This window comes from Schistocerca cancellata, chromosome 4, assembly GCF_023864275.1.
Source record: "Schistocerca cancellata isolate TAMUIC-IGC-003103 chromosome 4, iqSchCanc2.1, whole genome shotgun sequence".
In the NCBI taxonomy this organism is placed as follows: Eukaryota; Metazoa; Arthropoda; class Insecta; order Orthoptera; family Acrididae; genus Schistocerca; species Schistocerca cancellata.
The window spans coordinates 696,970,128-696,985,792 of NC_064629.1; the positions used below are offsets into that span (position 1 = coordinate 696,970,128).

At 40.4% G+C, this 15,665-nt stretch overlaps 1 protein-coding gene across 19 annotated transcripts in view; it reads left to right on the forward strand.

The window, feature by feature from the left end:
• The window catches only part of LOC126183635 (CLIP-associating protein 1-B-like), a 764,859-nt gene that overhangs the window by 118,300 nt on the left and 630,894 nt on the right, over positions 1-15,665 (forward strand). For 12 of the 19 annotated variants that reach the window (XM_049925772.1, XM_049925761.1, XM_049925760.1 and 9 more), the window contains exon 16: positions 740-933. The exons of the other annotated variants lie outside the window; for them this stretch is intronic. In XM_049925772.1, the coding sequence (XP_049781729.1) occupies positions 740-933 (194 nt within the window). The remainder of the gene's footprint in view (positions 1-739; positions 934-15,665) is intronic. 19 annotated transcript variants of the gene reach the window in all.

Below are 15,665 nucleotides of genomic sequence, written 5' to 3' on the forward strand. Positions count from 1 at the left end.
CCTCTGAATGTTGCTTACCCTACAATCTTAGCAACAACAGTACTGGTACATGTATACCACAGTCAGAGGCATCAGAATAATTTTCATTTGTAACTTTCGACTAATTCATTTTTGGTACAGGGACCATTACCTCAGATTGATGTGTTTATCCATCTCCTGTAACATCATCATGGAATCACCGTGTACATACATACATTTAAAGACCCTGGCACATATAACTTAAATACTCTGTTGCTTCGTTGGATGATGATTCTGGATGCGGATTGCTATGTAAACTTGATCTACTAAGCTTCCTCTACAATCTTTAGAAGTGTGTAACATGAATTATGAGCCACTCCAAATATGTTCAGCTGATTTGCACATAGTGTTACATATCTTTTGTCTTTATCTGTAGGATTTTCAGTACTTTCTACTGAATATCACTCGAATTGCAGCTTCAGTTTTTCATTATTAGAGAATATTATTCCCAGTTTCTGTTGTTATTTTTTGGGCAGCTTTAATTCTTTCTTTCTGCATTTTCTGTTTTTCTTTGTTGTTTTCCTTTCTTTTCTCCCTTTGTAAAGAGTAACGTAAACTTCATTTATTAGTGCATGATAAAGATTGTGATGCAGACTGTGAAATGAGTGTTGTATCTGTACATGTAAGTTACGTGCACATCTATGTTCTGTATCTTCTTTTTATGTTTTGCATGTGTTGTGTACTTTGTATATAATTGTTTGCTTTTGTTGTTTGTATGTAGGGCTTTCTGGCATTTCCGGGGCCATTTTCATGAAAATGCTGAGCAGATATTAAACTCACTGGATAGTACACATAAGAAAGCTCTTAATCTTGAAATGGGAATGTTAAATTCAAACAACTTAGTAGACCAGCAAGCAGGAAGAGGAGGTAGGCTGGCAGCTGGAAGTGACTTTCCAAGAGGTCGAACTGTTGCAGGTACCATCAACTACACTATCATTAATATTTTTATAGCATGCAGAAGATATTTATTTATGGCTGTGTGTTTATCAGCAGAGTTTAGCTGTAATCTTGATGGGACCAGGTGTCCACAGAATGGAATAGTTACATAGATCAATGTTTATTTTATAATTTTCATATTCACTATGTTTCACAGTTTCTGTTACTAGCTTCTAGTGGTTGGTGGATAAAATTTTGATTGGGAACCCATGTCCTGAAATGTAATATTTGGATATAAAGTAAGTTTGAATATCACATCACTTTCAAATTTTCTTCTTCATGGCGCGCACATACACAAACTGAGAAGACAGTCCCTGTTGTAGTTATGACATCACATACCATTTCATCTGACTACAACAATGGCTGTGAGAAACTATTATGTCACTGCTAGGAGGGTCAATTATGGTTCTCTGTGGACGTGTCGCACTCTCGACTTTGAAGAGCACGTCCTTCATCGCGTAAACAAAAACATTATGATGAGTACTGGAAACATTGCCGGTGCAGTGGGCTCTAATAGAGCACGTAGGTCAGAACTCATTGTCTCTGCAGTGTGCACACCACTAATTGGGAGATTTGGAAGTGATTCAATCTTTAATCTTATTTGACATTCAAATGGTACAGTCCGGTCATTGACTTTTTTTATCAGGACTTTATCTGATAAGTTCTTTTTGCAACCTATAGAAGCCTGTAATAATAACTGTGAAACACACTGTATTTATTTGCAGAAAAAAGCTTCGTTGAGTTACTTTTAGTGTAATCTACAGGGTGTCCATAATTAAAGTTTCAGTTTCAAAATGCTGTAGGAAGAGAACCGCTGGTCAGAATGATATCAAGTTTGAACTGTGTATTACACACACACACACACACACACACACACACACACACACACACACACAGTTCATGAAAATTCTACAAATGACAGATGGAATCACAGTGTGACAGCTGTGGTTTGAGCTGCATGTTACACCATCCATACTGTTCAAAGTGCATGACTGAATATGTTGCACAGTGCATGCCTTCATTTCAACTACATTCAGAATTCGAGCACTGAACACAACACCTCTGAGATAATCCCACAAAGAGAAACTGCACGGTTTAAGATCAGAAGATTAGGATGGTCAGACTATAAGGAAATGATGGCTGATAATTCTAGCATTTCTGAAATTCCTCTGCAGCAGCTGCTTAACTGACTACAATGTGCAGAGGAGTGCCATCTTGCATAAAAATGATCCTACCAACACATCCACGCTGTTGAAGGTTTGTCTTGCTGGCAGGTTAGCAGGAAGCAATTCTTTAACATGGGTGATGATGTATGGAGAGCAATGCAGGGTGTTTTGTAGAATTTTACACACTGCTCAAAGCATGTCCAATGTTTGGGGAGGTTCCCCCACGTGCAGCATTTTTGCACAATACTGCTTGATCTGTTGTGCTGTGTTGCAATTATGCCTTTGACAGACATTGGATCAACTGCTTTCCTCCCTCTGCCACATTGAACTTCAAAAGAATCTGTCTTTTTGAATTGTGTAACCATTTTCTCCAGAACCTGAGCAGAACTCGTGCACTGCTACCTGTGAAGGTAAAGGCATGTGCCATTTCCTTTTCAATTAGAGACCTTTCTTGTCAGTTGTCGCCCTTTGGTTTTAAACATTTATCTCTAAACTGTATTGAACTCTTTGTTGGTTTCCAAAAATTTTTCAATTTTTCCATCAGATCTCAGTTTTTCATACCCTCAAGTGTCTGGATTCTCTGCAGGGCTACTGGTGCAGTCACCATTCTTGTGATGAAGCTTTTCCAGGAGTGTGCAATCCTTCATGGAGACAGTGATGGGTGTCTCAGACGCAGACTGAGGAACAAACGACTTCTTTTTTTTTCTAATGGCATTTTAATATGCTGTTCAAATTTGATGTCATTCTGAGCAGTGGTTTTCTTTCTACAGCATTTTGAAACTGGAACTTCAATCATGGTAATCCTGTATTAGGCTGTACCCCAGTTGACTTTTACTCTTTTGTTACCAAATGAGAAAGTATTATGTATGTTGAGAATGGAAGACTTCTGAACTTCATCATGTCATCTGCTTGATGATGAATGTCAGGTGCATGTGTCTTGTTAGAAATTTGCTATCCATATCTTCTTGCAGGTTTGAAATTCTGCATAAGAATTGGAAAATTTTGTATCCAATTATTACTTTATGCGGGACCGTATATGACAGCACCATTTAATGTCTCTATTCCCCCCCCCCCCCTCCCCTCTATACACACACACACACACACACACACACACACACACACACCACCTACCTAACTACCTACTTACCTCAAGGGATTGGCGGTGGAGGGCAATCATAGTTTAGAAAGATCATCAGAATGTGATGAACCCATCTATTGTGAGGATGAGGAGAGACAGTGGCCACCCTTTCTATCTCCTTGTTGTTGTATGCCAATACTGTGTTATACAGAATGATAATAGGTATCTCATTCATGGCATGTCACCGAGCTGTAGAATTTTTGCGCCACTTCATGTGCATATGAGATATGAATAATCTCTTGGCACTTGTATCATACCTGTAATCTTTGTTACCTTTGAAGATAATGGCATGTGCTATTTCCTATCAATTTGGAGACCTTTGTTGTTGATTGTCACCCTTCGATTTTAAGTATTTATCTGTATATTGTGTTCATTTCTTTGTTGTTGGATTAAAACAATTATTCCACCTTATCTCAGTTTCATTATTGAACCTTATTTTTGGTGTGTATTTCGTTATTTTGTGTGTTTTAGGTTTGATTATTGTTAACTACTGTTCATTTTATAAGCACTGGTATTCCCAAACCCCATTAAATCCTGTCTCTGGACTATCTCTAGTGGACTATCTCTAGTTGCTGTCTCATGCTTATATAATCATTACAGCTCCCAGTTATGTTTTATAAGTGCAGCCAGTTGTTTTCTACCACACATGATACACGTATTTCGTGTGGACTCCTTTCAGACATCTTTGTGTGAACTAGCAGCATTTCATCTGACAGTGTCTGATAAGTACTCAGATGTGATATGGTACGTGGTAGAGAACATCAGTCAGCTGCATTCTTGAAATATCATTGAGTATTCAAGATCCACATGATTATGCTTTCCTAATGAGACTGTTCACACTGGCTGTCACATACATAACATTGATACTGAATTAGTCCTGTGTAGTTCATTCATTGAGTAAATAGCCTACTCCCGTTTAAAGAAATTGAAGTATGGATAATTCCACATTGCACTCCTATTGCAACTTCATCTATCAAATGAGTGATGATCCACTTTCCAGCATTTTAATCATTTCATTTTCTGTTGGTCATTAATATTATGATATTTATTACCAGATATGTATGCCAGACAAGCTGTAAATTTAGCAGTTGATCTGAATGATAATTCTCAGAATCAAGTAGTCTTCCGAAATCTTCCATACTTGGTGTGTACTGCAAATATGAGTGTCATTTGAGGGAGTTAAATTGTGTAACAGCTTAAGTAATTATTTTTCCTTCCTTTCACACACACAAACAGAGGTTTTCATACAATGATGACACTAAGAGTGATGAATGCTTGAATGCTAATTAACGTTGATCTACTGTTTACCAGATGACGTTGGGCTCTGATATGCTGCATCATTGTGTAAGAGTATAATTGCAGTAAAAATAACAAATACAATGTAACGAATCACTAAACTTCAAGTTTTTATTTATGGCTCTTTACGGCGGCTTTGGTTTCATTTTAAGAGTATGTTCCATAGGGACTAACACTGCCTGTCAGAAGATGCAGTTGTAACAAAATCTATATTGCAAAGTAGTTGGCAATTTAGTGCTGAAAAATGGTTACAAAGTTGAAACCATAACAGAATGATTAGAACATAGCCGGTAACAAAGTGTGTGACAAAGCTAAAGAACATAAAAGAACACTCACCCCATAACACACCATTCATTGTTACTGTCTTATATTGGAAATCAGAAATCCTGGAGAAACATAAAATCAACACCAAGAAAAGCAAGGAATAGCATTTCCACATATAGTAAACAGACAAGATAAATTTTGGAAACATGGAGAGTATAAAATATAATGTAGTTGTAGAACCTTCTATACAGGGCTATTACAAATGATTGAAGCGATTCCATAAATTCACTGTAGCTCCATTCATTGACATATGGTCACGACACACTACAGATACATAGAAAAACTCATAAAGTTTGTTCGGCTGAAGCCGCACTTCAGGTTTCTGCTGTCAGAGCGCTCGAGAGCGCAGTGAGACAAAATGGCGACAGGAGCCGAGAAAGCGTATGTCGTGCTTGAAATGCACTCACATCAGTCAGTCATAACAGTGCAACGACACTTCAGGATGAAGTTCAACAAAGATCCACCAACTGCTAACTCCATTTGGCGATGGTATGTGCAGTTTAAAGCTTCTGGATGCCTCTGTAAGAGGAAATCAACGGGTCGGCCCGCAGTGAGCGAAGAAATGGTTGAACGCGTGCGGGCAAGTTTCACGCGTAGCCCGCGGAAGTCGACGAATAAAGCAAGCAGGGAGCTAAACGTACCACAGCCGACGGTTTGGAAAATCTTACGGAAAAGGCTAAAGCAGAAGCCTTACCGTTTACAGTTGCTACAAGCCCTGGCACCCGATGACAAAGTCAAACGCTTTGAATTTTCGGCGCGGTTGCAACAGCTCATGGAAGAGGATGCGTTCAGTGCAAAACTTGTTTTCAGTGATGTTATGTGAAAGATTCAGTGTTTAAACCTCCTCTACCAAGAAACGTGCCAGAACTGCGAACTCGCATCAACGATGCTTTCGAACTCATTGATGGGTACATGCTGCGCCGAATGTGGGAGGAACTTGATTATCGGCTTGATGTCTGCCGAATCACTAAAGGGGCACATATCGAACATTTGTGAATGCCTAAAAAAACTTTTTGAGTTTTTGTATGTGTGTGCAAAGCATTGTGAAAATATCTCAAATAATAAAGTTATTGTAGAGCTGTGAAATCGCTTCAATCATTTGTAATAACCCTGTATTAAAAAGACAGGGAAAGCCTTTGACATTAGATTTTGTGAACACATGGCAGCCCTTCAACTAAAGAATTAGTTAAGCCAGTTGTCACAACCCATCTGTGTGGTATGTTGCCAAATACCAGACATGAATAAAGTGCTGACCATTTTTCATACTCAGCCAAAAGGTATAACGCTAAATATCCTGGAGATGCTAGAATGCTACAGAATACAAAAACTACAGCCGGATGTAATTCAGAATCAAAAAATTGAGAGTGAACATCCAAAAGTAATAAGGAACTTCAGTGAGACATGCCTATTTTCAAAACAGTTCAAATGAAAACCCGATTAGGTTTATGCAATAAAATTATAATTCAAATGAAGTAGCATTTTTTTTTTTTTTTTTTTTTTTTAAATTGTATGCATGACATATTTGTAAAATTAACTCAGCACATGTTCACTTATTAAATGCCTTTATACAGGGTGACCCAAAAATCCATTAACATTCGATAATTCATCATTCCATGGACTAATGTGAGTAGTGAGGTAAAAATTGACATATATGCTTGAAATGACATGGAGTTCTACTGAAAGCAAAAAAAGGTGCACAAAATGACCAACAGATGGCACTTCGTATGATACAAAGCAATAAGTAGCGTAACAATTTATTTTCAGCAAAGACAATGTTAACAAATGCTTGACATCTCGGCTATCATTCATCGACAATACCTGCAGTCCAGGGACAATGTCGTGAACAGTGCTGTATATCTCAGTATGTTTGGTGAGAAAATGCCGTCAGATGTTGTCTTTTAGCACAACTAATGAGATTAGATGATTGCAGTAGACTTGCAACTTCAGGTAACCCCACAACCAATAATCAGATGGATGGAGGTCTGGTGTCCTGGGAGGCCAAGCATGACTGAAGTGGCAGCTCAGCACGCGATCCTCACCAAACAATGTGAACAAGAAATCTTTTATACATGTAGCAGTATGGGGTGAAGTGCTAACCTGCATAAAAGTCATACCTTCCAGCAGGTGTTTATTAGCCAGGCTAAGGATGATGCGATTCTGTAACATATTGGCGTACCTTGAATCCGTCATGCTGACAGTTTGAAAACAGCAGCTCACATTTCCTCAAAGTAAAAGGGTCCAGTCACAATTAATGTGGCACATCCAAGCCACACCATGACTTTCTCGACATGCAGTTGGATTTCCATGACATTTCTAGGATTTTTGGTAAACCAAATTTTGCCGTTGTTGGTGTTGACACACCCTTAAAGTGTAAAGTGGACTTGTCACTCCACAACACATTAGACAACCAGTTGTCATCGTCCCCCATTCTTTGAAGTGCCCACACCACAAATGCTCTCCGTGTGACAAAATCGGTGGCTAATATTTCTTGACAATTGGGGATTTTGTACGGATAGCATTGGAGGCTACACCTTTGTACTCTCTAATCAATAGTGCATGGAATGCCAGTGCGACATGCGACTTCATGAGCGCTGACTTCACCATGCAGAGATGAACCTGCTGATATCTCCATTTCTTCCTGAACTACCTGAGCAGAAGTAGCAATTGGAGTCCGATCATTCACTACCGGACTGATCATCTAAATAGCATTTGGTTATGAACTTTGTGATCATTTTCTTCACAGCTACACTTGTCAGACGACCTTTAACTGTTTCGAACACCCTTCTTATGCTGATAGGATCGTAAAGATGCAGTAGCGGATTCTCCATTCTGATAGCAAAGCTTTGTGAATAGTGTCATTCCTGATAAAACCAACATGCCGTGATTGCTGGTGCATCTGGCTTTCTCTCTCATTACAGCTCATTTTATACATGATTGTCATGCGATGTTACTGATGTATTGCTGTCCAGCGCCATCTTTTGGCCAGTTTCTGCACTAGTGTTTTGTTTCAGTAAAACCGCATATCATTTCAGTTTGCCCTCTCTCTAACTACATTATTTCATGAATAGTGCAATTTCAAAAGTTAGTGGCCTTCTTTATCACTCTGTACAATATCCAGTGATATACAATGAAGTGCTAAAGAAACTGGTATAGGCATACTCATTCAAATACAGAGATATATAAACAGGCAGAATACGACACTGACTATATAAGACAACAAATGTCTGGCACAGTTGTTAGATCGGTTACTGCTGCTACAATGGCGGGTTATCAAGATTTAAGTGAGTTATTTAGTTACTTTCATGTTATAGTTAGCACACGAGTGATGGGACACATCATCTCAGAGGTGGTTATGAAGTGGGGATTTTTCTGTACAACCATTTCACTAGTGTACCATTAATAGCTGGAATCCGGTAAAACATCAAATCTGCAACATCGCTGTGACCAGAAAAAGATCCCACAAGAACGGGACCAATGACTACTGAAGACAATCATTCAAAGTGACAGAAGTGCAACCCTTCTGAAAATTGCTTCAGGTTTCAATACTGGGCCATCAACAAGTGTCAGCATGCAAACCATTCAATAAGACATCATCGGAACCGAAGGCCCACTTGTGTACCCTTGATGACTGCATGACACAAAGACTTACGCCTCACATGGGCCCATCAACACTGACATTGGACTGTTGATGATTGGAAACATGTTGCCTGGTTTGACGAGTCTCGTTTCAGGTTGTATTGAGCTGATGGACATGTGCAGGTATGGAGACATAATCATGAATCCATGGTCCCTGCATGTCAGCAAGGGGACTGTTCAAGCTGGTGGAGGCTCTGTAATGATGTGGGGCATGTGCAGTTGGAGTGATATGGGGCCCTGATGTGTCTAGATATGACTCTGACAGGTGACATGTACATAAGCATCTTGTCTGCATCCATTCATGTCCATTGTGCATTCCGTTTGACATAGGCAATTCTAGCAGGACAGTGCAATACCCAACACGTCCAGAACTGCTACAGAGTGGCTCCAGGATCATTCTTCTGAGTTGTAACACTTGTGCTGGCCAACAAACTCCGCAGACATGAACATTATTGAGCATATCTGGGATGCGTTGCAACGTGCTGTTCTCCACCCCTTCGTACTCTTAATGGAATTATTGACAGCTCTGCAGGGTTCATGGTGTCAGTTCCCTCCAGCACTACTTCAGACATTAGTTGAGTCCATGGCACGTCATCTTGCAGCACTTCTGCATGCTCATGGGGGCAGTACCTGGTATTAGGCAGGTATACCAGTTTCTTTGGCTCTCCAGTGTGTAACACTATAATAATCCTTGCACACCATAAGGTCGTTTTAAAAAAATAAAAAAAACTAATCTCCGGTAAAGTTTGTAAACAGTGAGTGAGTAAAGCTGAAATGCAAACCCCTTGAGGAAAGTAGACAACAAATATGCACAGGATCATCAAGACTTTTCAGGATAGTTCTTAGTGTTCTAAAGCGTGAGCCACCTTTCAATTTTCACCTCACTTAGTTATAAAAGGTCTTTTGAGATCTCAGTGGCTTACTCCATTCTCTTAATTCTTTAGTATTTACTGGTGTACCTTTGTGACCCTTAAGTTTTACAATGTTTATTGTAGTTGAACATACAATGATAGCTGTATGTTTCCAGTACTGTGCACTATGGTATTGTATTTTTCCTTGTTGGAGTCTCATTGTTGTGGTAAAGGTCTGACTGTAAATTTCTTTTGTTCCAAAATCATCACCGAGTTTGCTGAGTGGTCAAGGCATTGTACTCCGTTTAGGAGTAGTGGGCTTCAAATCTCTTGTCTTGTTGGTTAGAAATAAGATAATAAGATTTTCAGTGGCTTTCCTAAATCGTGCAAGTGAAAACCATGATGGTACCTTTGAAGACACCATAGCCAATTTCATGACATACTCTTTCCCATGCATAGCTCAAGGGCAGTCTCCAGCAGTTTCATCACCTATGGGCTTAACCCATATCTTCCATCTTTCTCCCTTTCAAAATGTACCTAATATGACTGCTGCTTTATTTCTGTTGTGCATAACTGAAAATCTGTACACTCACGAATTATTGTTCTGTGAGCATATGTTTTTAGTGCTTCATTCATTTTCTTATATCATCATTATTTTGTGTTGTTTTAGCTCTATCAAGTGGGATTTTTTTGTTTTTGTTGGGGGGGGGGGGGTGGGGTCGGGTGGGGGGGGGGGGAGTACAACAGATACTTAATTTCAAAACAGTGACTTTAATTGGTGAATAGTTTTCCTTTAACTAATATAACAGGTATTGTATTGTTGAAACAAACAACAGTACGGCCAAAATTAACCATAGTTAATTCTTCTTTCGCATACAAGTGAACAACAGTTGAGAACATAAATACAAACATAGAAACAATCTAAGTACTGATATAATCACTTGCAAATGATAAGTAATAACACAGTGGGAGAGCAAGTGTCTGCTGCACCATGCATATAAAGAGGAGGGCTCCAGTAGATGGCGTGACAGATGCCGTGTCATGTGCACAAGTCATATGGCCACTGCAGCGGCCTCTGGTGGCTGGTCCACGCAGATGCTGTTCTGTTGGCGGAATATTCAAAGTGTAGTGCACCAGCAGTTGGTGCTGCATTGTGTATCCAAATATCATGTACGTGGTTATAGCAGGTATCATATCATTTATAAGGTGAAGGCTCATTGTGTCCACAATATTCAATAATCTACAAGTCCTCATTGCTGTGCCAAATGATAAGTGCCTAAGGGAACTCAGCCAGTCTTTACTGAGTGTTGATTTGGTGAATCTGGGTGTTCCAGACTGGGACTGAACACTGCCAGCCCTCTAAAACTATAAGCTGTAGACGTCATAAGGAGCCATCATGTGTCATGATAGTAAAATGTCATTTCTCACAGAATGTGAGTTTAACTACTGAGATCATCGAACTCTATTTTAAAATATTTTTATATGTTTAAAATATATTTTAAAATAACAGTTACTCAACATGTGCTACATGTTAATGTCATGGGTGACTCGAGGCAAAACAAATATCCATTAGGTAGCAGCCTATTGTTACAAATGTCTACATTTCGGGTACCCATGTTGCCATGTAACATCATTCAACTGCTAGCTAATGTGGCAAATCTGCACACAAAGCTGGGATAGAATGTACTTCACTCAGTTTTTGTTTTAATGATAGAGGCCACATTTAGTATGGAATATTGGAACTTTTCTTGGTGAAATTGATTGATGAAATCCTCTTAGGACTGCCTTGTAGCAGTGCTTCAATGTGTTTTCTACTTCATCTACATCTACGTGATTACTCTGCAATTCACATTTAAGTGCTTGGCAGAGGGTTCATTGAACCACAATCATACTATCTCTCTACCATTCCACTCCCGAACAGCGCGAGGGAGAAACGAACACCTAAACCTTTCTGTTCGAGCTCTGATTTCTCTTATTTTATTTTGATGATCATTCCTACCTATGTAGGTTGGGCTCAACAAAATATTTTCGCATTCGGAAGAGAAAGTTGGTGACTGAAATTTCGTAAATAGATCTCGCCGCAACGAAAAACGTCTTTGCTTTAATGACTTCCATCCCAACTCGCATATCATATCTGCCACACTCTCTCCCATATTATGTGATAATACAAAACGAGCTGCCCTTTTGTCTCAGTGGACTGTTACCTTAACATGCACATGCACTACTTGGGTTATATACCTGTGAAAGGCTCAGGTTCAGAATATGTTCCATACACTCATTCAGTATATCTTATCCCAGGCCTATCATGAGCATAACTTACCCCATCAGAGATAGGGCAACTGCTCAAAGCAGTTATGCCATTTATGCAAATTAACCAAGGCTGTAGGGCCACTTGCTTAATAGCATCTTGGTCCACATGTAAAACACAACATAGCAGCAATTCCTCATGGCATGAATGTGAGAGGTCATCAGTAGGTTTCCAGAGGTGTGGGGCACCAAATAACACACACAATATCCATAATTACAGGCTGGCTATTTGGGAGTGTAGTGCTGATTCCTGATAACATCGCTGATGTGTTCCGTCGGATTTGGATCAAGCAATTTAGTGGCCACGACATCTACATGGGAGCCCTATTGTGCTCCTCAAACCACTGTATCATGTTTCTGGCATTGTGACATGACCATTATCCTGCTGATGCCAGCACCATCTACATCTACATCTACATTTATACTCTGCAAACCACCCAACGGTGTGTGGCAAAGGGCACTTTACGTGCCACTGTCATTACCTACCTTTCCTGTTGCAGTCGTGTATGGTTCGCAGGAAGAACGACTGCCGGAAAGCCTCCGTGCGTGCTCGAATCTATCCAATTTTACATTCGTGATCTCCTCGGGAGGTATAAGTAGGGGGAAGCAATATATTCGATACCTCATCCAGAAACGCAACCTCTCGAAACCTGGACAGCAAGCTACACCACGATGCAGAGCGCCTCTCTTGCAGAGTTTGCCCCTGGAGTTTGCTAAACATCTCCATAATGCTATCACGCTTGCCAAATAACCCTGTGACGAAACGCACCGCTCTTCTTTGGATCTTCTCTATCTCCTCTGTCAATCCGACTTGATACGGATCCCACACTGATGAGCAATAGTCGAGTATAGGTCGAACGAGTGCTTTGTAAGCCACCTGCTTTGTTGATGGACTGCATTTTCTAAGGACTCTCCCAATGAATCTCAACCTGGCACCCCCCTTACCAACAATTAATTTTATATGATCATTCCACTTCAAATCGTTCCGTACGCATACTCCCAGATATTTTACAGAAGTAACTGCTACCAGTGTTTGTTTCGCTATCGTATAATCATACAATAAAGGATCCTCCTTTCTATGTATTCGCAATACATTACATTCGTCTATGTTAAGGGTCAGTTGCCACTCCCTGCACCAAGTGTCTATCGGCTGCAGATCTTCCTGCATTTCGCTGCAATTTTCTAATGCTGCAACTTCTCTGTATACTACAGCATCATCCGTGAAAAGCGGCATGGAACTTCAGACACCATCAGGGGATCCATCAAGCATGGAGAGATGCAAGTGTTCATGTAGTCCACAGTGTTCATAGTCCCTTCAATTACTACCACAGGTCCCATAGAAGCCCAGGTGAATGTCCCCCATATCACTGTACTGCCCCATGGGCCTGGGTCCTGAACACAGTGTGTCTGTTGATCAGCTATTGGACAGGATGATGATGTATGTGGACTCTTAATATAGTCGTCGTGGAACAAGAAACATGATTAAGGCAGTCAGGTGACGTGCTTCCATTGATTCTCAGTCGTATCTCAATGATTTTGTGTCCAATGTAATTATTGTTGACGATGTTGTTGGGGCAACATGGGAAGGAGTAGGGGTTTTCTGCTGTGAAGTTCCATGTTCAGAAGTGTGTGTTGAACAGTGTGCTCCAAAACAGTTGTACCAGCACCAGTATTATTGTCTGCAGTCAGATCTGCCACAGAACACGAACTATTCTGCATGACAGACTGGCCAAGCCTCCATCCTCCACATTTTGTGATGAGGTATGCCCATCCAGCCCTAATACTTTGTTGTCTTCTCATAGGTTCCCCATCCTCCAACCAGTTTCCAGTGATGGTCATAACAGTAGCACACAAACCGCTAATCAGCTTCACTGTTTTCGAGATGCTTGGTCCCAGTGCCATGCCATAACATTCAGCCCTTTGTCAAAGTTGCCTATGCCAGTGGATTTCCCCATTTACAACCTGTTTTATCACTAGAATGATACACCAGTCTTCTCTGCTTTATTTCTGGACTGCATCACATGCCTGCAGAGTCTTTTATGATGGACTGACAACCCATCAGCTGCCCACCTGAATGGATGAGACTGCAAAATTGTGGGCAGCATGATATTGAGCAAAACACATTTGGCTTCATGGCTGCTTCATATCCTGCACCATCTGTGTCACTCCACTCAGCCCACTACCAGCTTCTCTGAATTATGTGGGTGGGAAGTGTGCCTAGAGTGCTAAATGAAACTCGTTAAACTTCGGTTACATGATAAATCAGGCTAATCTAAAAGCCATAAATTCAACTAAATACCTAGATATTACAATTACAAACAACTTAAATTGGAAGGAACACACAGAAAATGTTGTGGGGAAGGCTAACCAAAGACTGCGTTTTATTGGCAGGACACTTAGAAAATGTAACAGACCTACTAAGAAGACTGCCTACACTACGCTTGTCCATCCTCTTTTAGAATACTGCTGCACGGTGTGGGATCCTTACCAGATAGGACTGATGGAGTACATGTTTTGTATTATCACAACATATGGGAGAGAGTGTCACAGAAATGATACAGGATTTGGCCTGGAAGTCATTAAAAGAATGGCGTTTTTCTTTGCGACGGAATCTTCTCATAAAATTCCAATCACCAACTTTCTCCTCCGAATGCGAAAATATTTTGTTGACACCGACCTACATAAGGAGGCATGATCACCACGATAAAATTAGGGAAATCAGAACTTGTATGAAAGATTCTTTCTGCACGCTATATGAGATTGGAATAATAGAGAATTGTGAAGGTGGTTCGATGAACCCTCTGCCAGGCACTTAAATGTGATTTGCAGAGTATCCATGTAGATGTATATGTAGATGAACATAATATTTGATCACAAAAAGTTCAGGTCTCAATATCAGATAACACATTCCTCATAACCACGTCAACTCTGTCTCTTGGGTTTGCCTCCCAAACCCTCCTCAGTCTCTCTCCAACACTTGAATTTAGTCAGAGTCTTCTATCTCATAATCTGCTCCCACTCATTTCTCTCTGTCATTTCCATCTTTCTCTATTCTAGGCTCTCACCCATTACCCCTTAACCAACTCCTCCTATTTCTGCCGAAATTTTTACAAAGGTACAGACGGTGTTTAGAAAGGATAGATTGCATGCAACCGGTGGCGGAGTGTTCGTCGCTGTTAGTAGTAGTTTATCCTGTAGTGAAGTAGAAGTGGATAGTTCCTGTGAATTATTATGGGTGGAGGTTACACTCAACAACCGAGCTAGGTTAATAATTGGCTCCTTTTACCGACCCCCCGACTCAGCAGCATTAGTGGCAGAACAACTGAGAGAAAATTTGGAATACATTTCACATAAATTTTCTCAGCATGTTATAGTCTTAGGTGGAGATTTCAATTTACCAGATATCGACTGGGACACTCAGATGTTTAGGACGGGTGGTAGGGACAGAGCATCGAGTGACATTATACTGAGTGCACTATCCGAAAATTACCTCGAGCAATTAAACAGAGAACCGACTCGTGGAGATAACATCTTGGACCTACTGATAACAAACAGACCCGAACTTTTCGACTCTGTAAGTGCAGAACAGGGAATCAGTGATCATAAGGCCGTTGCAGCATCCCTGAATTTGGAAGCTAATAGGAATATAAAAAAAGGGCGGAAGGTTTATCTGTTTAGCAAGAGTAATAGAAGGCAGATTTCAGACTACCTAACAGATCAAAATGAAAATTTCTGTTCCGACACTGACAATGTTGAGTGTTTATGGAAAAAGTTCAAGGCAATCGTAAAATGCGTTTTAGACAGGTACGTGCCGAGTAAAACTGTGAGGGACGGGAAAAACCCACCGTGGTACAACAACAAAGTTAGGAAACTACTGCGAAAGCAAAGAGAGCTTCACTGCAAGTTTAAACGCAGCCAAAACCTCTCAGACAAACAAAAGCTAAACAATGTCAAAGTTAGCGTAAGGAGGGCTATGCGTGAAGCGTTCGGTGA